Source organism: Zonotrichia albicollis, chromosome 10 (assembly GCF_047830755.1).
Source record: "Zonotrichia albicollis isolate bZonAlb1 chromosome 10, bZonAlb1.hap1, whole genome shotgun sequence".
In the NCBI taxonomy this organism is placed as follows: Eukaryota; Metazoa; Chordata; class Aves; order Passeriformes; family Passerellidae; genus Zonotrichia; species Zonotrichia albicollis.
Window position 1 is genome coordinate 37994721 of NC_133828.1, and position 23623 is coordinate 38018343.

The following is a 23623-nucleotide window of genomic DNA, read 5'->3' on the forward strand; positions in this document are numbered from 1 at the left end:
AGAGCTTGGCACAGGGGAGAGTGGGAGAACACACAGGCATGGAGAGAGAGATGGAAGAAGGGGGAATAATGGCTTTGAACTAAAACAAAGTTTAGATTGGGTATTAGGAAGAAATTAGTGATGAGGCACGGGGCTTGGAGCAAACTGCTCCAGTGGGAGATGTCCCTGCTCACAGCAGAGGGTTGGAATGGGCTGAGCTTTGAGTTCCCTCCCAACCCAAAGCGTTCTGGGTGATTCTGTGAAAACCCTGACATGTTTGGGGAGAATAAGCCAAGCCTTCTGAAGGCTTCACTGCACAGAGCAGGGCAGGCTGTTTCTTTCAGCTCTGCAGATTGGCCAGGCCTGGCTCCAGAAGGCACCAAGGGAGAGGCCGGAGGCTGGAGGCACCAGCGGCTGCTCCTCTCTCCAGTAGCCACTCACCTTCAGCCAGGTGGATTTTCCGCTCCTCCATGCATTCACCACATGTGGGACAATATTTATGGCCTTCACATCTGCCTTCCTGAGCAAAACCAAGGATGGTGTAAGGGAGGTGAGATGGTGGAAAGCCTCTCCGCAGGTCCTGCTGCGAGCTTTGCCTGACCTTTGCTCGCGGAGGAATAGGCAGGGAATTTTTTCCTTTGTGAGTCACTCATTCCCGGCCAAGATCAGCTGGAAGTTACCAAAAGCTTTTCCGTTTGCCCTTCTGGTCAAGGGCTGGATGGAGGAGGCGCAGGATGGGCGCTTTGGCAGGGCCAGAGGCGCCTCACGGGGAGGGAAGGACGTCGTGGGGAATGTGCTTCATCTGCTGTGTCCCAGCTTGGAGCAGGGCTCTTCCCAGCTCCCGCTGTTTTACAGCCACAGGAAACTTCTCAGGGATGCTGATGCATGTCAGTGGTGGGCTGAGCCTCCCAGCTGAGCCTGCCAGCTCCTCCTGGGCCTGAAATCCTCACCTGTGGCTGTGCAATCCCATTCCCAGTTTTCCCACCCTCTGAGAAAGCACTGTGTGCATCCATAGCACAGACAGTGCATCCAGCACAGACAGGATGGGCAGGGAAGCAGCAGCAGGGAAAGGAGTTTTGTGAGGATGTTTGCTGTGCAGTGATCCTGAAATGGTTCTTTTTCCCTTGACAGAATGAATTCCTACGTTGAGTGAGGGATAGTGACACATCCGAGGGATCGGCCTCTTGTTCAGAGACACGGGATGAAACTCCCGGGCCATTCCTTTGGTTTTAGGGAGTGAAAATCTTGCAGGAAATCTTCCAGACATATTTTGCCGTGTTGTAAAGAAATGTAATTCTTTCCCAAAGATGTCTAGACTTGATAGCTGTCACGCTGATGCTGAGGGGAGAAACTGCTCCTTGCTTTCATGTGGAGCCACTGCCCATGGAATGGCAGGTTTGCCTGCAGGATACCCCTGGAGCTGCTCAAGGCCAGGCTGGATGGGGCTGTGGTGGAAGATGTGCCTGCCCATGGCAGGGAGTGGAACTGGATAATCTTTAGGGTATCTCCCAACTCAACCCAACCCATTCCAATCACATTGTCCTTGAGGGAGGCTGCTCTCACCATAGCTCTGCCAGTGCCCAGTGCTTCTCTTTGGTGGCCTCTCCATGTTGATTCCTGCTCAGCAGGGAAAGCTGGGCATGTTTCAGTTCTGCTGCTAGGACTGGTGTCTGCTGATCCCCTGTGGCACCTTCCCCATGTCCCCAGGGATGCTGCTGGCAGCACCATGGCTCCTGCAAAGCACCTGCTTGCCTTGGGCTCTGGAAAGGCCAATTTCCATCCCATCCCTGATATCCCAGCTCCCATTCCTGGGCCTGTCTGCTCTGTGCTGTCTTCCTGCAGCAGTTGCTGTGGAGGGGCTCCCCCTGCTCGTTTTTGTGCCGCTGTTCTGCCGCGCGCCCGTCCCTCACATCCCGCGTCCCTTTCAAGAGGAACTTGAAAAGCCCAGCGATACCAGGTGTCCGCCTCTGTCTGGATTCTGGGATGACAGGATTATTCATCTTAGGAAGCTGCAGCTGGGTACAGTCAGTGGTAAAAGACCAGACTGAACATTTTGTGCCTCGTTACTACTCGAGCGCCTTGGAGCTCGCGCTATTTCCAGACAGCTTCCTGTTCTTTCTTAGTGACCTTGCCTTGCTTTTCTGGCACACCGAGCCCACTCCAAAACTTACACCTTAGATCCTGCAAAACTTAACTTCTGATGGAAGCAACCCTGGGGAAAACTTTTGGAAGATCAGAGCGTTTGCTCCCTTTGAAGGGAGTGGGTGGTGACTTTTCCTCAGCCTCAAAGTCAGGATCTTTTGCGAGAGCGGTGAGGACAAACCTGCACATGGAAGGGTTGGTTCTGTCAACAAATCCATGGAGCAGCTTCTACCCCATCTCTTGGTTGAAGGAGTCCTGCATTAGGCTGGGATAATTCAGGCATCTTCCTGCCATCCAAGCACGGCTGGTGGTGTCAGGCATGAAGCTGGAATGCTCATCCAGGGAAATTGGTACTGGAAATTGGTAGAAGAAACGTTTCCTTTCATTTTCTTCTGAGATTGGCCATGGTTGGTTGGCTGGAAGGAACACAATGGGAACTCTGGATTTTTGTGGAGTAAAATATATGTGGGACACTATGACTATTTTTTTGGGTCGGTTTAGAGTTTCAGAGTAAATGGCAGCAAAGAGATATTTTGGCAGTTCCCACACCCGAATGTTCAATTCCAATTTTATCTTAATTTTGAACTTATAAAATAATTGGAAGTAATCAAAGAGAACACAGAGAATCAGGGCAGGAATGAAAAAATATGCCACCGGATCCTGTTATGCCAGGAATATAACACCTCTGCTGATCCATTCATGTCCAGAAATTTGGAATTCCTGTAATACCCAAAACACCCCAAAACAGTTCACAGAGGATGTAACTGCTCCTTCAAGGACTGAGGTCTCATCTCTTACTTAGCATCAAACATCTAGGGCTCCTCCTTCACAGCATTTTATGTGGTTTTTTGGTTTACAGGGATTGGTTTAAGTCAAGTTTTCTGATTTCCTTATTGCCATCCATGCTGGGATGGGCACTCCCGGCTCCTGATTCTCTCCCCTTCAGCAATAACCATGAGGCAAACTCAAAGGAGTTTTTCCTCACCTTTAAAGGGGAAAATTGGAGGAGGAGTTGAATGTGCTGGATACAACAAATGGAGCTGGCTCTTTCTGGGAAGGCTGTTGGATATTCTGCTTCTGGAGGAAGGGAAAAATTAGGCTGGAGTGGGAGTCAGGCAGCAAGAGGCTCACACAAAAGTGCTGAACCTTTCCCAGTGCTGAACTTTGGAGGTATTCAGGGCTCAGAGGGCTTCCAGCCTTTTGGGAGAGGTAATGGCATGGGAGGGAGACTAGGGTACAAAATTACAAAATTACAGCTTTACATATGGAAAGCTGCCAAGGTAAAAACATGGGATCTTGTCACTCAGAGCTGGCGTGAAGGGAACCTTGCCATTATTCCCGGTCCTGGAGACGTTTTAGCCTCATAAACCTGAGCACCAGACATTCTCAGTAGGATGTGTCTGACTGAGATCAGTCTCAGGGAGCTGCTGGCTGGGAGGGATCATTTCCCTGCAGAAAATTCCCTGCCCATGGGAATTTCTGGCACGGGTTTAGCTGGCTGTCAGCTGCCCGATGGCGGGAAGGGGGCACGTGGGATGCGTGTCCCAGAAAAGAGATGAGAGATGCTCCTTCTCCCAGATCTTTGTGTTTTGGCTGCTGCTGGAAGTCACAATGTTTCCCCCTCCTAGACTCCAGCACAGCTGATTTATTCTGCCCGGTGCTCCAGGAGATATCCCAAACACGCCGCCACAGAGCCAAGAGAGAGCAGATCCTGAAACAGGAGCCACAGCCCGAGACTTCAGTAAACAGGATGGGGGAACATGAGGCACAGAGTCCAGCCAGCGTTGGGATCACTGTGAAACAGCCCAACAGAGCAGTGCTCCCAGAAATGCAGCTCCCAGAAACCCAGCTCCCAGAAATCCCAGCACCTGTGCTTTGCTTCCACCCATAGCCAAGGGTTTTTTGAGAGTTTTCCTTCATCCTCACCTACAATTTGACTTTATTTTTACAGAGCCTGAGCCCAAAGATCGTTTTGAATACCTGATTTAAACCCCCCAAACTGTAGAATTTGGCCAGAACAGGTGGCAGAAGGGCCTTTCCCTGATATCCCCCCGTGCTGGAGCTGAACTCAGGTGTGGATTGAGCTGCAGTTGGGAGCTGGACACAGCAACTTTGCATGCCAGGGAGTGTCTGTCAGCCAGAAGTGTTCCAGCTTCTGTTCACCCAGGCTTGTGCTTATCTCCACAATTATTTTGCTCTCCCTTCCACTAATTGCTGCTATACAAAATGTCTCTTGTAAACACCCAGGAGCCAGTCTGAGCTGGGAGGGCAGGAAGGATCTCTTTGCTTGGTTTCTTGTTTGGCATCTGGAGGAGTGATTCTGGAAATCCTAATGCAATGTGTCTCCATGAAATCCAGCCTGGTTCTCTCTGGGAAATGGGATCTTGGTGTCAGCACTCCACACTTCCTGGGAGGGCACTGCAAAGACTCAAGAGAATTATTTTAGCTGCATTTCCCTTAAAAAGAGGTTTCTCTGTGACAGTTTCTCTACTGATAAGGTGTCAGTCCCCCTCCCAGGCAGACAAGCTGGAGCTCTGAAGACAATTGAGGAGTGTGGTGGCAAAATCCTCTGGATGGCTGAGTCCTCCTGGTAGGCTGACGGTTGATAAATACCTGGAAATGCTCTGCATCCTCCCTGTTACCTTTATTAATATTAATTTATGCTAAATGAGCACCAGCAACACTAACTGCAGGTACAGTTGAACATTTGTGCAGTTTTCAGAAATAGTGGGAGCAGTGACATTAAACATATGCAGGAATCCCCATAGTTATGAATATTTACAAATATTGATTTTGGCAAGAGCACCTAATTTGGATTTTCTGAGCTCCCTAATGCAGCGTGTGTGTGTCTGTCACACAGTGCTCCTCAGATCCAGGGATTTCCCTCTGTGAATCACTTTGTAATGAGATTTCAGTGATTGGGAAATACAGTTGGGGAATAAACCCCCTGCCCCAGCTGTGTGTGGTGGACACACAGGGTCTGAGTGGGCAGTGCATGTTCTAATTTGCCTCTGTTGCTTTAAATGAACCAGAAACTGATGTTTTTCCTGACAGCCCAACAATCCCACCCTGTGCATCCCTGAGAGCATTGTCCAAATGCTCCTGCAGCTCTCTCAGCCTGGGGCTGTGCCCATTCCCTGGGCAGCCTGGGCAGTGCCCAGCATCCTCTGTGGGTAGAACCTTTTCCTCACCTCCAGCCTAAATTTTTTGTCTTCCCATAACATTCCTGGTAAGTGTGGAGAAATAACCCTGAGAAGACACCCGGATGGGTTTTCTTTTTTTGTTTTCCCAGGCTACAGCAGACACCAACAGTGATTTCTTTTCATTCTTCATGGGTACAATCAGAGACGTGGCTTTATTATTTTAGTTTTTTTAGGGTTTTTTTTCTCAACTTTGAAGCCATTTCAAAAACTATATTAAGAATAGGCTTTGTGGAAACTGGGGTCAAAATGAGCAGAGACAATACATCCCTAATGAAACTTCCCTAAACCATCCAGCGACAAATTGGGCTTTTCATTCCCATTTCACTCCAGATGTCAATGAAAGCACAGCTCCTTCTAAAGCAGCCTAATGTATGTAAACCATCGCAGGAAGCAGAGCCTGCAGAGCCTAGGAGACTGCAGATGGAGAGAAAAGGCTCCTGATTCCATAAAAATAACAAAACCTGTTTTACCATATTGTGCATTAAATATTGTTCATTTGCATACTTTCCATGGCGAGGTTCTCAAAGCCCACCATGTGGTGGACTTGTTGGAAGTCGGGAAAGAGACTCTTTCCCCAAATGGAGACGTGTTAGTAGAAGCTGCTGCTTAATTAGAAAACAAAAATAGCTGCTTTCCTCTATTTTTTTCCTCCTTTTCTAGTTTTGTTTTTTTTTTTCCCTCAGTGTGGATTTTTGGTTGTTTACATATAATTCAATAGAATTAGGAGGGGAAGCATAGGTGCAGTCACTACAAAATAACTGGATTGCTGGTGTTTTACAACAGCCTGCCTGCTTGGAACAGGCAGCAGCAGGGATTCCTCCATGGGGAGTTTTCAGCAGATAGCCAGGCAGATTGTAAATACCTCTTAGATTGTGGGGTTTTTCCATCTTTATATAGAATAGTGTGATTTTATTTGTATTTATTGTGCATCCATGGCTGTAGCATTGGGCAGTGCAAATGTGCAATGTCACAGTGGTCACAGGGGTCTTTGGATGAGGGAAGAGACGAGGATTTGACTCCATATTTCAGAAGGCTTGATTTATTATTTTATGATATATATTACATTAAAACTATACTGAAAGAATAGAAGAAAAGGTTTTCAAAAGGCTGGCTAAGCTAAGAATAGAAAGGGATGAATCAAGAAAGGTTTGTGGCTCAGACAGAGAGAGAGCCAGCTGGGCTGCGATTGGCCATTAATTCCAAATATCTACATGAGACCAATCACAGATGCACTTGTTGCATTTTACAGCAGCAGACAATCATTGTTTACATTTTGCCTTGAAGCCTCTCAGCTTCTCAAGAAGAAAAAATCTTAAAGAAGGATTTTTAATGAAAAGATGTCTGCGACAGTGCAATGCCACAAATTAATCAGAGGAGCCTGGAATATCCAGAGCTGGAAGGGGCTCACGAGGATCATCAAGTCCAAGATGATCCTCGTTACAAGACACCCAAAGAATCTCAGCTAAAGGGATTAAAAGGAAAATGTGCTCAAGGAGAAGAAAAACCTTTGGGGTGGGAGTCTCATGTACGCAGGAGCTGGCAGGGTTTGGAGAAGGATGGATTGAGATGTTCTTGGAGAGAGCACATTCCCTGTCTGAACAGCCACAGCTTGGACCCTGCCCACAGCAGGGGCTTGGAACGGGCTGATGATCTTTAGGGTCCTTTCCAACCCAAAGCATTCCACAATTCCTCCGTGCTCCTGCTCTGCCCCGGGGCTCTGCGGGAGCCGTGGGTGGTATCCGAGCACAGGCCCCCATTAAGCACAGCCCTGGAGAGGCCGGGCCTTTGGGGCTGCAGCCTGCCAGCTCCGATCAATCCCTTGGTTTATGAGCTGCCAACGTAAAGAGTGTGGGGTGGGCGCCGTGCTCCGGAGGCTCCGGAGGCTTTACTGGGCTCCGGAGGCTCCAGAGGCTCCACAGGGCCCTGCCATTCCCGGCCTGTGGGGCAGGCCCAGGAGCGGCCCACGCCTCGCTGAGCAGGGTGCAGGCCCAACTGCACGGTGGGAGATCATCCTTTGGGCTCTGCTTTTGAAGAAAAAGTGGTTTTTACCTCACAGAGATCCCTTTGCTCCTCTCCCACAGCTGGGATGTGCTGTTTGTACACCTGCTTTGCCACAGCCTGGCAGGACTCAGGGTGTCCCCTCACACAGTGCATCAAACTGCTGCCCTCAGTCCCATGGGAATCCTCCCTCACCCAAACAGGGAGATCTGCCCTGGGAGAATCCCCTCTGCACCCAAACAGGGATGGGGGAATCCTCTCTGCACCCAAACAGGGAGCTCTGCCCAGGAAAATTCCCCTCTGTACCCAAACAGGGAACTCTGAGATGGGAGAATCCCCCCTCTGCACCCAAACTGGGAGCTCTGGGCTGGGAGAATCCCCTCTGCACCCAAACAGGGATAGGGGGTCCTTCTCTGCACCAAACAGGGAGCTCTGGGCTGGGAGAATCCTCTCTGTACCCAAACAGGGAGCTCTGCCCTGTGTGAATCCCCCCTGCTCCCCATATTTCCCTGGAGGTTGTGAGGACACTGACACCTCCCAGCTTCTGGGACATGGGGAGCCCAGGGAGAATTTGCACTGGGGCAGGAGCGTTTGGTGCTTCCAGCCTTGATTGTCCCATCTGATGCAAGCTTTGCAAATAATTACCTTAATTAGACATCACGTTTCCTGATTATTCCCATGAATATGGGTGAGTTGAGAGGGCCAGGGAAAATCCTTCCTGGAGAAATTGTTGGGATAATTATTTCTTTTATCTGTTGGAGCAATTATTTTTATAATTAATCATGGAACCTCTATGTGGTTTGAGTTAGATGGAGCATTAAATTCCATCTCGTTCCACCCTCTGCCATGGGCAGGGAGAGCTTCCACTCACCCAAGTTACTCCAAACCCCATCCAGCCTGGCCTGGAACACTTCCAAGGATGGGGCAGCCACAATTTCTCCATGCAACAAATAATATTGAGAGTGCCCTAGTGGGGTTTTATTTAAAATCAGGTGATGGAGATGAAAAGAGGCCCGTGCTTGTCCTTCATGCCATGAATGGAGCACTGTTACTGTCACCTGCCTGCAGCATCTGCTTTGGCTCTGGGAAGACCCATGGTGTTAACCTGCTCCTTTTGCCTGTTCCCTTCTCCGCAGCAGCAGCAGGAGATGCTGGCCATGAAGCATCAGCAGGAGCTGCTGGAGCACCAGAGGAAGTTGGAGCAGCACCGGCAGGAGCAGGAGCTGGAGAAGCAGCACCGAGAGCAGAAACTGCAGCAGCTGAAAAACAAAGAGAAGGGGAAAGAGAGTAAGTGGCCAGAGCACCACTGCTTCGGGTGCTGACAGGCAGATGGGGGCATGGAGGAGCCTCAGAAAGCTGGAGGAACCTCCTTGAGGGCACAGGGAATTGAGGGGAAGAGAGAAATGCGTTTCTCTGCTTTATCTTCATTTTTGTCTCACTAAATGCCATTTTAGCATTTTTCAAAAGGAAGCGTATCCTCTCTTCCCTTGATTTAACATTTTTTGAAGTATTTTTGGCAGCATTCCTAATGGAGGCAGAATATTAAGCCCATAAAATACACCAGATGCACGCTGCACTCCTTTTCTCTTTCTGCTGCTCTGAATTTCACTCTTTTTAAGACATAGTCGAGTTCACAGCTCTCCCCTTTTTGAAGCGTTCCCATTCATGAGGGGATTTTTTTTCAGGAGGTTACAGCTTGTGGGTGCCTTCCCCACTCTGTGTCATTATGCACTTGAGGAGATCATTGTGGCCTCACAATGTCCCTTATCAGAGATACTCTAGGCTGCTTGTTTGGGCTTTTTCTGCAAGTGAATGCGGGGAAAAATACCTCCAAATACCAAAATACCAAGTTGTGCCATCAACTCCTCACGTCTGGTTTCAGATGGGAGAAGTGGTGGAACGAAGATGGGATGCTGGCTGGGAACTGGGAATAAGATAAAGCTCCAGGAACATTTTCAGTAAGATAAAGTTGGGGTCTGGGAGACCTTTTTAAGTTCTAGAAAGACCAGAGGTTCAGAATCCCTAAGCATTTCCACTTCCCCCTGCTGCTCCCATCACCTGTTGCTGTTTGATCCAGGTTTTGCTGGGCCTCTCCTCAGAACCTGGCCATTCTCATTAAAGTAATCTAGAAAGAAATTAAAATGCCTGAATCTCTGGAAAATGGAAGCAAAGCATCTTTTGGGTGAAACACAGAGGTGTAGAGGAAAAAACCCAGAATTTGGGGATGTTAAGTTGAAGATCCTGTTCCCATGACTACAGTTTTATTTTTAAGTTACTTTTTATTTAAGAAGTTCTGTGGTGTAGAATCATTATCGCACCTCAGTGCTTAAGGACACTTAAGTTATTTTTCTCACATCACAAAATTTGGCAAAGAGAAGCTAAAATTGTCCTGATCTGAAATACGAAGAGAGTGCGAGAGAGGTGGAGTTTGTTCTGCTTCCTTGTTAACATCTCTGCTCTGGAGCCAGGCTGGGAGAGCTGGGGGTGCTCACCTGGAGAGGAGAAGGCTCCAGGGAGAGCTCAGAGTCCCTAAAGGGGCTCCAGGAGAGCTGGAGAGGGACTGGGGACAAGGGATGGAGGGACAGGACACAGGGAATGGCTCCCACTGCCAGAGGGCAGGGGTGGATGGGAGATTGGGAATTAGGAATTGTTCCCTGGCAGGGTGGGCAGGCCCTGGCACAGGGTGCCCACCCTGCATCCCTGGCAGTGCCCAAGGCCAGGCTGGATGGGGCTTGGAGCCACTTGGGACAGTGGGAGGTGTCCCTGCTCATGGCACAGAGTTGAAATTAGATGATCCTTAGGGTTCCTTCCACCCCAAAGCTCCCTGAGGTTCTATGATGTCTTTCAGCTTCCAGTAAAGGAGGTAAACCTTACACTCCAAAAGTATTGAACTTCAAGTCTTCTAAGTAGCAGGTTTATGGCAACCTGACAGACAGAACACAGCCAGGTTTGAGTGTTCTAAGGATGCTACTGGATTAAGGATGACACATTTTGGAGGGAGAAGGCTTTCAAGGATGGATTTGTCACCCCTTCTGCTACTCAGGAATTTATCTGCAGCTCTTTGCTTGAACTTTCCACCGAACTGGCGTTGTGGAGCTGGTGAGAAATGCAGCACTCCAAAAAAAGGGAATTTTCTCGCTTTGGTGTTTGAACCATTTTACAGCTCCAGGCAGAGCCTTGTGGGAATGCTGCAGCTCCCTGCTCTTGGAGAGAGCCCAGGAATTGTTCTCCCAGCATGTCAAACATCACCTCATCATTGACCAGGGCGCAGGACACGAGAACATGGCAGGGTGATCTTTTAGTTCTTGTTCCTAGCAGAGCCAGCAGCTTCCCTGGCCTTTCCCTTTCCTCCCAGCCCAGATATTTTCCGTTGGAGCTCCTGCCTTACGCCACGGTGGGGATGAAGCATCATTTTCCACGTGTCCCCTTGCCAAACTTGGGATGCATTGCTCCGTCAGGAGCTCTGCCTGGGAGTCTGGGCTGTCAAGCCAATGATCACTGGGATCCATCATGGCAGGGGAACAGCCTGCTCTCCATTGTGCAGGAAATCATGATTAGGGATTACACAGTTGACATTTTAGCTCTGCAGAATGACTGACTCCCTTTCTTGAAGGTTTTTTTTTTTAAATGTTAGGTTTTCTAGCTCAAGGTAGAGATCTGTGCGCTTGTAAATGAAGTGAAATGTTACGTCGGTGGTGGTGTGCACAGAGATGGGGAACAAAGAGGTCCCTGTTTACAGGAGTTTTCAAGACAAAACCTACACATGAGCCACTGGGCTCATTCCCCTTCTGCTTTTAGATGTGACATTTAACAACTTGAGGGTGCACAAGACCCCTTTTCTTAAATAACTGTGGTTCAAAGAGAGCTGGGATTCCCCAGACAAGTGCTTTATTCTGAGTGTGCTTCTCTGCAAGTGTAATATCCTCTTCTGGTGAAATAAACCCAATTTCATCTGTGTTTTCAAACATAACTTGTGAATCTATGCCAAGCTAAAGGGATAAAAAAGGAGAGCTCCTTACTGGAGGCACTTTGTTCTTCTCTCTTTGAAAGCAAAGTTCTTGTTTTTTGGACTGGAAATGGAAGATTTGATTTGGGATCTATTTTAGAAATTTAAAATGCCTTCAAATACATGAATTGATTTAACAACCTTTTTTTAAATGTTTGTTTTGTAATTGCAGGTGCAGTGGCAAGCACAGAAGTGAAGATGAAGTTGCAGGAATTTGTGTTGAACAAGAAGAAGGCTCTGGCCCACCGGAATCTCAACCACTGCATATCCAGCGACCCTCGCTTCTGGTACGGGTAAGTGGTGCTGGGCTCTCTGCAGGGCTCAGCCAGGGCCACCTTTGTCCCCAGTTCCCTGAGGGAATGCACCTGATGTGCTTGTGGGATGAGCCAGAGCAGTGGCAGGCTCCCTGTGCATTCCCAAAATGCCTTTTCCAGAGGGTTTTCCAGAGGTGTGAGTGGTTTTCATGTCTGGTGTCACAATGCTCTGTGTGTAGAGAGAGGTCTCTGTGTCATCTGTAATCCACAGTTATTCAAACTCACAAGTTCTACAGTCAGAGATCAGCTTTTATAAATCCTACAGCTTTTCACCCAGGATTTGATCCCACCTGCTGTTATAAAACTTGAACTTTAGTCAAATGAGAAATAATTTTTATGTTCAGGAGCTGGAATCTGATGATCCTTGTGGGTCCCTTCCAACTCAGGATTTTCTATGATTCAGTGAATTCCTGCAGCTCATACTTAAGCCTTGCATTCTAAAACTTTTAACACTTACTGCTATTCTTAAGCTCTCAGACTTGGAAGTTTTGTTTACTTGGCTCTTACTGGAAACATCCAATGAGTCCAGTTTGCTCTTCTAATTACAACTGCCCCAACATCTCTGTTTTCAACTGCAGGTCTCCAGTTTCAATTTCAGAAATCAATTTTTTCATTGTACTAAAGACAGTTAGAAATTTGATGTGATGTAGAAGTTTCTTCTGCTATGATTTTGTCATTGTCTTTATTAAATAAAAAGCCAAAGTGCTTTGGATGTTTGCTTTAGTGACCTCAAAATTCATGAAATTTTGAGTTACAAAAGTCATTTCATTTTGCCATGAAATTAATGTTCAAGCTGAAGTACTGACAGTGTTTAAAGTCTTAAGAAATGAACCTGTGTAAAGGGAGGATGAGGTCATAGCCAGAAGATGTTTCCAAATTCCAGAAACTGAGCTGCAATGAAATTTGAAAGCTATCCCAGCTCTGAGCCAGGACAGAAATGCTGATGTGGAGTTGGCAGAAGAATTCAGATGTTATTGGAGGCAAAGTGAGATTGAGCAGCTTTAATACATCTCTGAAAATCTAATCTGAGACTTGGGGATTTCATTAAAGGTGGTTGAAGACTCTGAGCCTCCATTTCTTGAAGGGATGGTTAAAATAACATTTAATGCAGGAGTGGTGCAAGGTCAGTTAGAATTTAGGGTGCCCAGAGCAGCTGTGGCTGCCTCTGGATCCCTGGAAGTGTCCCAGGCCAGGCTGGATGGGGCTTGGAGCAACCTGGGATGATGGAAGCTGTCCCTGCCATGGCAGGGGGGGGAATGAGCTGAGCTTTAAATCCCTTCCCATCCAAACCATCCTGGGATTCTCTGTGATGCCAGGCCAGGGTTGCTGCAGGTTTTTAGCCACATCGTGTTTGGGGTTTCAGGATGTTGCCTCACTGATGCTGAGAACTTTCTGAGCACCCAAGTGTGGTTTGGGTTTGTTGTGGCACTGAGGCATCCTAGCAGCCCTTCCCTGTGATGCTCCAGGGGTGCCAACAGGCAGAGACAGCACAAAGCATCGCACAAAGATTTCAGGTCATACCATCCCCTCATTGTCCATCTGTTCTCTGCTGGGGTGAGGATTGTTATTCTGGATTCTAACCCAAGATGGACGAAGCCTTGGGGCCTCACAGCTCTTTCTCACTGCTGAATTGTCCTGCTGAACCCTCAAGGAGGGCAGATGGCAGCAGCACAGGATTTTTTAAATGCACTCTTCACTTGTTCAGGCAGAAGTTGAGGATTTTTTTCCTTTCCATTCCATTAAAAAAATAATATATATTTTTTTTTCAAAAGGAGAACCAACCTTTAAATTCCTGCCATATTAGTATTTATTTATATGGCATCTCATAGGTTACCAGCTGAGCTCTGGAGGCATTCCTGTCCCCACATAGCTGTGCTGTGATGCAGTTGGGTGGTGGCTGGGTTGAGCACACACGAGCAGGGCTCACAGGAGATCCACTCCATGCTCCCACTGTGAGCAGGCCAGGCCATTAAGTGCTAACAGATGCTGGGAGAGCCTCTCGAAGCAGCAAGCCTGCTTTTAAGCACTTCCCTTGCTCTTATTAAGGTTTGTGAATTCCTTTTTGGTTTTTTTATTAAAAATGGAAAGCATTGCTCTAGGAAAAAAAAAGGCTCTTAAGGGTATTGAGCACCGTGATGGTCTGATGTCAGTGGCTGGGACAAGAAAAGTGTTCTGCTGGCATGGAATCACAGAGATGCTAGAGCTGCAAGAGACCTCTAGGAGGATGTCCCAGCCCTGGAAATGCTCAAGGCCAGGTTGGACAGGGCTTGGAGCAACCTGGGTTGGTGGGAAGGGGTGAACAAGGTGGTGTTTAACCTCTGTCCCAGCCCAAACCACTCTGGGATTTTGTGACAGGCAGCAGCAGAGGAGGTTCTTGGGAACTGCACTGTCAGGGTGTCCCTGCCTTGGATTCTGAATCCACTGGGCAGCCTGGCTGCCAGGAGTTTCTGCTCTCTGTGATGTCCCTGGGAAGCTGTCAGCAGTGCTTGTGCTAGCAGCCATGGAAGGGAGTTCAACTGAGTGTCTGCATGGTGAGGAGGTAGAGAGACACAATTGCACTTTAAATTGCACATTAAATTCTACATTGAATGATCCCAACATCCACAGGTGTGAACACAAAACATTCCAGCCCAGCTACACATGTCTGGATGTATATTCAGTGCACCTTGCTGGACATGACTGAAGGATGAAATATCAAATCATGGAATCATTAAGGTTGGAAAAGACTTCCAGGATCATCACTCCAACCCTTCTGTCTGTGCACGTGGGTGTTTGAAGGAGCTCAGGGAGCAGAGGATGCCTTGGATGAAGGGCTGTGCTTTCAGGAATGTCTGCAGGCTCCATGCAGTGTCCAATTTCCTCTCCTCCCAGAGCTCTGACATTCCTGAAGGGGCATGCAGAGCAGTGCATGGTGCTGGGAGCAGCGTCAGAGCCCAGTCCTGGAGCCAGGGAATGTGTTCCTGTTTGCAGAGCTCAATATCTGTCATTCAGCAGCCCTGGAGCACATCTAAACAGGCCCTTTGAATTCCTGCACATTGCCTGACAAAGGGATGAAAATAGCTTCAATGTACTCGATTGTGCTGCTTAGGTCATAATTAAAAAAAAAAAAAAAAAAAGAAAAGGGAGAAAAAAAAAAAGTCTGTCGCTCATATAGAGCCAAAAATGTCATTGTGTGACTTGATGGGGCTCAGGGCTCTCAGATCACAGCACCCAGGATTCCTGGGAGTGAAGCATCATTCCTGGGAGTGCTGCCTTCCTATGAAATGAGCAGATCCTGGCAGAAAAAGCCACATCTCTTCCCAGGAGGGATTATTGTTTTTTTTTTCAGTTTGTCTCTGTTTTGATTGCAGGTGAAGATTGAAGAGTGGGTGGGGGCATTCAGGGGTGGGGATGTGGCACGGCATGGGGTGGGTGTGGGAAACACAGCCCTGCAAGAGCCCCAGAAATCATTTTTCTTTATGTGCAGAGAAATCTGGATAATGAAGAGGGAGGGTTGGGAAACCACAGTCATTCATGCTTCTATAGAATCCCAGAATGGTTTGGGCTGAAGGGACCCTAAAGCCCATCCCATTCCACCCTCTGCCATGGGCAGGGACACCTCCCACTAGAAGGTCTGTGGGAGTAGAAAATGTTGATGTTCAAATAAATTTTGCAGAAAGTTTCTTAATTATGTAGAAAATTCAGTGTATTTTCCTAGTATTTTATTAGCCCCTTATTTTTTGAAGGCTTTAACTTGCAGTGGAATTGATGCTCTGGATCTCAGCAGCCAAGTTCTGAGTTGGGCTTGCACTCAAGGGATTAGTACTGCTCGAGAAATGGTGTGAATTTGTGCAATTTCCAGCTGGGAATGGTTCATTTAGGTTCCTTGAAGAACCTTTTGCAGGAGAATATTTTCAGCTTGGTTTTTAGGCAGTATAAAATTTCAAATATTCCCTTTTTTTTTTTTTTTTACAAAATGCTTGCTCTCCATTGTCCTAAATCCTCTAGTATGTAGAAGAAATAAGGGGTTTAAGTTCTGTTTATTTAAAATAAAGTTGTGAGAGCCCAATGAGTGTCACCTGCATGGCTAAATCAGATGGAGCTGCTCTGCTGGCTGGAGCCTTCTCCCAGGCTGGTGGAGCTCCTGAGAAACAGCAAAGCTGGGCACAAGTCATTAAGCAGGAAAGATGCAGCCAACAAACTGGTAGGAGGCTGGGAAAACTCATTCATTATTTAATATCCTCAGCAAACAGACTGTAATTTACTTCCAGCAGCCTGCTCAAACAAAGCCATAAATTATCATCTCGGGGAAGTTGAGCTGGAAAGGTGCTGAGTGCTTTGGCCCTGTCTCTGCTGAGCTCCTGGGATGGGAGGACAGGCAGGAGGAAGGGCAGGGGGCCACCTGTGTGCCATGGCTTCAGCCTTGGGCTCTCTCTGCTGAGATGGGGGCTTATTCTGGGGAGGGAGGTGCTCAGTTTGAGGTCTCACCTGTGCTGAGATTCAGGAAGGTGACTTAGCAAAACCAAGATACAGAATTAACCATCTTAGAATTTATACTTGTGGTATGAGCTGAGCCAAGGTGGAGTCTTACACTGAAAACTAAGTGAATTGCCTTCCTGTGTATTGGATTATAGTGGGGTTTTGTGTAGGAGTGGCCAGGAGGAGAAAGGCAGGCTTTGGGGATGTACTTCTGACTGTGCCCTTCCTGGAGGACTCCAAAAGCCAAGCTTAGAAAACTGGATTTGCTGAAGGACAGGGCATCCTCTCCTCTCTGCTCCTGGGAAATGAAAGAGCTTCTAGGCTGCCCTGGGGGTTCACAGCTTTTGCTTTTGCCTCCTTCCCTGAGGTGTCAGGCTCATCCCCTCTGTGTCACTGGTGTAAAGCTTGTCCCTTCTTCTCTTTCCTCCTGTGCAGGAAGACCCAGCACAGCTCTCTGGACCAGAGCTCCCCACCCCAAAGCGGCGTCTCCGGCACCTACAACCACCCAGTCCTGGGCATGTACGATTCCAAAGACGACTTCCCACTCAGAAAAACAGGTAGGGCTGCCCTTCCCTGGCCACACTGCCCGTCCCTGCGTCATGCTCAGCCCTCTGATCTGATCTTCCTGAAAAGGGGATGCTGCCAAAAGCTGGATTCCAGGCTGTGCTTTGTTTCCCTCTCCATCTGCTCCCCCTTCACCTTTGTCTGTGCTCCCAGTGTTCCAGGGAGCCTGGGGCTGCTCCGGGCTGTGTGAGAGCTGTGTGTCAAAGTTTGGAAGATGTTTTCTGTCTTGGTTTGGAAAGACAGGACCCTGCTAAGGAAGGCAGGAGCCTCCCCTGAAATGGAGAATGTAAACCCTCCCCACCCTTCCAAATTGCTATAAATTTTAAATTATGGGGCAAAAATATGGGAGCAGGAAATAACAGTTCTTTAATAGGGAAAAGAAAAAAAATTAAAAGGATGAAATAAATAATGCAGTACACCAGAACAACAGTGACAGAGTCAGAACCCAACCTGACACCCTGTGGGTCAGGGTGCTGGTGGCAGTCCCATTGGAAATGTGGCTGCAGCCCTCCTGCAGTGTCAGGGGTGGTTCTGTTGGAGCAGGGGGATCTGTAGAGAAGGATGGATTCTTCCTCTGAAGATGCAGTGGAAGGAGAGGCAGCTGCTGTTCCTCTGGGGAATCCCGTGGAGAAAGCCGTGCTGGTGTCTCACAAGCCTCTGGATTATATCTGGGTAGCAATGCTTGGCTCCTCCCTCTGGGCTCACATCTCCCAATGGGATGTTCTAGTTCTTATCAGCCATGCAGTGACATTCAATAGTCTGTTATCAGCAATGTCCCCTGCCAGGGAGGTGTGAATGTGGTCACTCAGAGAGAGAGATAAAGCAAACTGCCCACTTGGCAAAGGTAATCTGCCATACAGATGGGAATGGAAAACAACTTGTACTGCAACCTTCAACATTTTCCCAAACCCAAAGCTCTCACAGAGATTTGTGTGTCCCCAGCCCAAGTGTGTTTGCTGAGTGAGAAAAGTACTGAGAAAAAGTTCATTTCTGGGGGGCATTTGCATTTTATGTGTGAGTTTGTACCTGAGGTAAATAAGGAGGTTTGTGCCAGGGCGAGCACCGGGGCTTCCTGCGAGGGTTTGGTTCACACCTAGACAGTTCTCTTTCAGTCTGGCTTCTCCCTGCACGGTGGCTGAGCAGGTCAGTTACTCCTCAAGCCTGTATTATGTAAACCAGGTTGTTTGGCTTGGCTGTGCTCCTCAGCTCCCTAGCTCATGCCTGAGCCAGCACAGCCTGGGCTCCCAAGGCTGCTGCTGCCTTCGGGGAACAGCTCTGCCTCATTCAGGGAGCTCTTCTGCTCACTGGCCCTGCTGGGAATCACTGCAGGACAGCAAAAAAAAGCTTCTCTGGAAAGATCACACAATCATTAAGGTTGGAAAAAAATCCAAAGATCACCCTCAACCAGCACTGCCAAGGCCACCTCTAACCCGTGGCCCCAAGTGCCACATTCACGGGTTTTTTAAATAATTCCAGTGATGCTGAGTGACCACTGCCCTGGACAGCCTGTTCCAGTGCCTGACCAGCCTTTCAGTGAGGAAGTTTTCCCCTTTTGGAAATGTCTCACTAGGAACTGTAGCACCTGCCCTGCTGGATGGAGTCCCATCCGTGCAGTTGTCTCTGTTCACCCTTGGGTTGGTTGCTTGATGAGTAACAAGCACCTCATCTGCACAAGAACCCAGTCAAAAATTGGCTGTAATATATGGGTTTTCCCCAGGAAAGGTGTCCCTGTGGCTTTGGGGATGGTACTTCTGACTGTGCCCTTCCTGGAGGACTCCAAAAGCCAAGCTTGGAAAACTGGATTTGCTGAAAGACAGGGATTCCTCTCCTCTCTGCTCCTGGGAAATGGAAGGGCTTGCAGGCTGCCCTGGGGATTCACACAGGAAAGCATTCCTTGGCACCAAACCTATCACTTAGGGCCTGTGGGCAGCCTGATTCCAAGAGATTTTTAGCTCTTTCCTATGCCTTGTGGTGCCAGGTGATCCCTTCCCACCCTGTTAGCATTACCACAGCAGAAATGGGCTTTGACATGGTCCCAAACCTGCCTGGCTCGTCACCTCAGGGCACCCTGTCAGATTGGCTTTGAGCAGCAGTCGCCCTTCTTGCTCCCAGTGTCCTGGAAGGGAATTCCTGCCAGAGAAGGAAGACATCTGCACATCTCACCCACCCTGTGCTGCTTCCCAAACTGGGATCTGTCTCACCAAAGCTCCTGCTGGGTGAGCTCCTGCTGTCAGACAGGGGGAATTAAGGATGATGAATGGAGCTAATCACATTATTAAAGAGTGCAAGCCACCAAACCCATTGTTGTTTTCCAGCAGGAGAATGTTCAGCTGATTCTGGTTTGCCAGAACGCTGGTGCTTGTTCTTTTTGGGCACCAGCACATCAATCTCCTGGGCACTGGTCTGGGATACAAATGAGTTCACTTTTGTGAGGTTCAGGGGAGAATTTTTTTTCTTTTTTTCATTGTTTTCTTTTATTTTCCTTTCAACGCAACAGCACGTCAGGCTCTGGCACAGCAATATCCTGCAGAATTCCCAGTGCCAAGAATGTTAAGTTGCTTGGAGAAGAAAGGCTCCTGAACAGTCTGGTGTAAACAAAAGGCAGGGAAGGCTGGAGCCCATCCTAAATAAAGTTCTTTATTACGGGTGAGCTTTTCAGATTTTTGGCACCAGGCAAGGCTCTGGCTTTGTGTTGGTAATTTAAAACCGCCATATCGTGTAGTCCAATTTTATTAAATTTGATTAAATATTTGCAGCTCAAATAACAGAACCCATCACAATACAGCTCTGATTACCAGGGCTGGAATCCAACCAGCACCATTGCTGGGGAGAGGGCGGCTTAGGGGGTGGTGGGAAGGCAGTTGGAATTATCATTTCTCACAGTCTGCAGCGCTGGGAGCGTGTCCTGCAGGTTGAGACATTTTTGGGAAGAATAAATATTCACCATCCCCTAGAAGTGTTCCAGGCCAGGTTGAGCAGGGCTTGGAGCACCCTGGGATAGAGGAAGGTGTCCCTGCCCATGGCAAGGGTTGGAACAAGGTGAGCTTTAAGGTCCCTCTAACCCAAGCAATTCCGTGATTCCATCAAATTTACCATTTCCCTGCATTTTAGCAACACTCTGTGTCTTTAATCTTATTTCAAGCATCCTGATAATCACAGGTTATGGGAGAGGGAGGATGTGCAGGAAAGATATCTTCAGAGTGCTTGAAAGCCTTCAGCAGGGAGAACACTCAGCTCCTGCAGTATGCTCCTGATGCCTCCCGTGCCCTGAAATCCAGCTCTCTCTGGTTTGTTTTCCTAAATTATGCTCCAGTTTCTTGGCTGTTTGGTTTCAGCGTGAAATTGTTTTGCTGGTGCAGTTACTAATTGCTTGAATCCTGTTCTTAGCCTGGCTGGAGGATTGATTTCACTCTGCTCCCTCTCTCCAAGCACTTTGGGGCTCTTCCTTTTTTTCACTGATCTAAGATCAGTTTGGTTGGAGCTGCTCCTGCCTTTGCTGTTAAATACCTGGATTAGCACAAGGATTTTTATTTCCCCTTCTGGGGAGTTTATTTTGTTCTGTGTAGGATTTAATGTCAGAGTTTTATTGACAGTTTTTGAGAGGGGAAATTCTAAGTGACCTCAGATCAAGGTTGGTGTCTCCCAGACATAATAACATTCATTATGTGCTGCACTGGGATCCTCTGAGGAAAATCTCTGGAGAATCCTGATGGAGTGATTTTAGACTCTGGATTGGGACAGCCTGTTTTGATAACCCCAAGAGCTGTTTGTCAACACCTTTCTTGGAGCTGCTGAAGTGGGTTTTAGCAGAGCTTTTCAGTTTTGCATTTCCAAGGAATCCTGTCCTCGTTTTCTCCCCGGGAACGAGGTTGTTGATGGCATTCCCTGCTTTCTGAAATTTGAGCAGTGGATGTATTAGGACATGCTGTTACTTAGAAAGCAGAAACCACCACCATCATGAAGATTTAAAGGGAATTATTTCACTTCTTAATGTGCTTTTTCCTCTTGGACTTGATGATCTTAGAGGGCTTTTCCGACCTAAATGATTCTGTGACTCTTTTTCCATACAAAAGAGAGGAGCCTGAGAGAGGAAAGCATCCAACATCCCATGAGGTTGTTGGTAATGCAGGAAACTGGAGTTGTTTGGGTATTATTTGCAGCTAAGCAGGTGAAATTGGTGTGAACTTGTTGCATTTAGACAGAAACAAAAGGGAAAATGAAAGGATTTGTCAACAATTATAATGCTGCGTTTGTCGAGGAAAGCATAATGTCCCTCTGAACTGGTTCTGATTATTGGAGTGTTTGGAGTGGTTTGTTTTAGGACAAAAGGTTGTTTGGAAGAAAATAGACTTGTCAGAAACCCTGGTGTAATGTGGGAGTATAATGAGAGGAAATCTTGGAGCTCTGTGAGGCATGGAGTGTCAGTGCAGTTCGAGAGCATCTCTGCCTTCCCACCCACATTGTCCTTGCAGCCAGCATGGGAGCCTGGCTTCCCACACACTGAGAGGAGGCCCTGAGCCCCAGAGAAATCCCTGCTGGAAATACCCTGTGCTGCTCCAAGGGGAGGATGTCAGTCTGTCTGATCCAGAAATAACACTTAGCTTGGATATTGGGGAAGATTTCTTGCCTGGGAAGGTGCTCCGGCATGGAACAGGCTGCACAGGGCAGGGGTGGGATCACAAAATGGGATGTGGCACTGGGGGACAGGGTTTGGGGGATGATGGATTGATGGCTGCACTTGGTCATCTCAGAAGTCTTGTCCAGCCTTGACAATTGTGGGATCGTGAAGACAATTCTGGTGAGTGGTGCACCAGAAGAGAAACCTCTTCCAGGAGGAGACCAAACAAAATCTTGTGGTTTAGTGTCACCTTTGGGGGATCCCAGTCACTCAGGGAACCCACCCTCCTCCTCCTTGGTCCTCCCAGCTCCATCTCTGCTTCCCAGGGGCCTGCACTGTTCATGGAATCCCAGGATGGGGTTGGAGGGGATCCCAAAGCCCATCCCATTCATGGGCAGGGACACCTTCCATTCTCCCAGAGTGCTCCAAGCCCCAGTGTTCAACCTGGCCTTGGGCACTGCCAGGGATCCAGGGGCAGCCACAGCTGCTCTGGGCAGTGCCAGGGCCTGCCCACCCTGCCAGGGAACAATTCCTAATTCCCAATATCCCATCCATCCCTTTCCCTCCTTCAGCTTAAGCTCCCTCTCTCATGGAGTTTTCTTATGGGTGTTAGAAGGGAGACAAAATAATTCTGTTGGCTTTTGCCTGACTATTAAACTTCGGCTGGAACTTACAAATAGCAATAATAATAACAATAATAAATTAATAGCATCCCTTTCCAGTCCCCACCTGCTGAAAGGAAGATGTTCAGGGGCTGGGAGCAGGGGTTTCATGCTGCATTGTTTGCTTTCATTCCACAAATGTAGATGGACACTGGGAGCAGGGCAAACTCTGCCCGGGACTTGGTGGAGTTTTGACTTCCACAGATTTAATGTCCAATTAGTTCAGCAGCTTAAGGGCTGCAATTCTAAGAAAAAAACAATGGGAATGACATAAATGTTGGAAGAATTGGATTACATGAGTCCTGCTGCACACAGTGATGTGTAAGAGGGGTAACTTGGTTTGGAGCCTGTGAAAACCAGGGAAGCTTTTGGCTTATGTTCTGGTTATTAATTTATTCGGAGGAAAACAAAATATTCTTTGTATAAATCCTTATTATAGGCCAAATTAAGTATGTCAGTGCTTCAGAAATCCCACTGGCTTTTTGGGAGCTGACTGAGATTGGGGCATGGGCTTCATTTGTTTGCTGGGGGGAATTTTTCTAACTTTATGGCATTTGTTTTAAATACTTCACCTGGAGATGTAGAGGAGCAGTAATTTTTAAACTTACGTTTGGTAGTTTAGTTTCCAGTTTTTAAATTTAATCCAGTTAGCAAGGCTTTGTTTGGGCATATTGCCTGGCAGGGTGAATTTGGGGAGATTTCCAGTGGAATTGGTGCTCCTGAGGCAGCATTGAGCCTGCATTGACTGTCAGGTATTGATGCTTCTGTGTTGTTTAAATTCCTGTTTTATACTTGTGAAAGATAGCTCTCTTCAGCTTTAAAATATTTTTATTATATAATAGTTTAAAAAAAACATGCGAACAAGCCTAAATTATTTTACTATAAAAGAGGTTTTATGTAAATTCTGTGAGTTTGAGGCTGTGCTGAATTTTAATTCACCTACTTTGGGCTCTGGAGCACCCAATTAAATCCATGTAGGGATTATGCTCTCTGAGGTCCTGATGCCATGTTAGATTTGGGATTATATCTGAGGGATAAACAACAGAATCAGAGCAAGGCTTTAAATAGACCTTTTGGTGTTTTGAAACTCAATCCCCTAGCAGAAGGGGAAAACACAGAGTGATTTTGCCTTAAAATAGATTAATCTGACAAATTCCAATACGTTGCTTTGGCAATCACTTACGCTGGAGGTATTTTCTCTTTGAAGGCTGTCATCTTCTGTGTTTGTTCACCTCTTTGTTATATGGAAGGAGGTTTTTATTGTGGCTTAAAATATGGGGTGTGTTAGGTCATCTGTGACCCCAAATCTTTTGTTTCCCTGCCTGTTTTTAAGGTGTTTCAAACCAATGTGGTTTAATTAATTCCTTCTGTGTATTAATTATGTGTTCCCAACAGAAACCATCCCTCATCTGAACACCAGGAATAAAATTTGGGCTGAAATACAGTTTTTATTGCCATGTTTGCCTTTGTCAGGGGACAGAGTCTTAGATTTCCTTGATTTAAAATGGGTATATCAGCATCCAGCTGTGGCACCTTCCCCTTGCACAGAATCCCAGAGTGGTTTTGTTGGAGGGGACCTTAGAGATCATCTCATTCCAGCCATGAGTGTGGCATCCAGGCAGCTGTTAATGCTCAGAAATTGGGACAAATTAAAGCTGGGAATGTAAGGATGTGGGATG

General features: G+C 47.5%; 1 protein-coding gene across 10 annotated transcripts in view; it reads left to right on the forward strand.

The window, feature by feature from the left end:
- HDAC4 (histone deacetylase 4) overlaps window positions 1–23623 on the forward strand; it is a 178880-nt gene that overhangs the window by 101034 nt on the left and 54223 nt on the right. For 6 of the 10 annotated variants that reach the window (XM_074548851.1, XM_074548853.1, XM_074548854.1 and 3 more), the window contains 3 exons: window positions 8459–8609; window positions 11501–11621; window positions 16536–16657. In XM_074548851.1, the coding sequence (XP_074404952.1) occupies window positions 8459–8609; window positions 11501–11621; window positions 16536–16657 (394 nt within the window). The remainder of the gene's footprint in view (window positions 1–8458; window positions 8610–11500; window positions 11622–16535; window positions 16658–23623) is intronic. The other 4 variants (XM_074548849.1, XM_074548846.1, XM_074548850.1 and 1 more) reach the window with 2 other exon arrangements.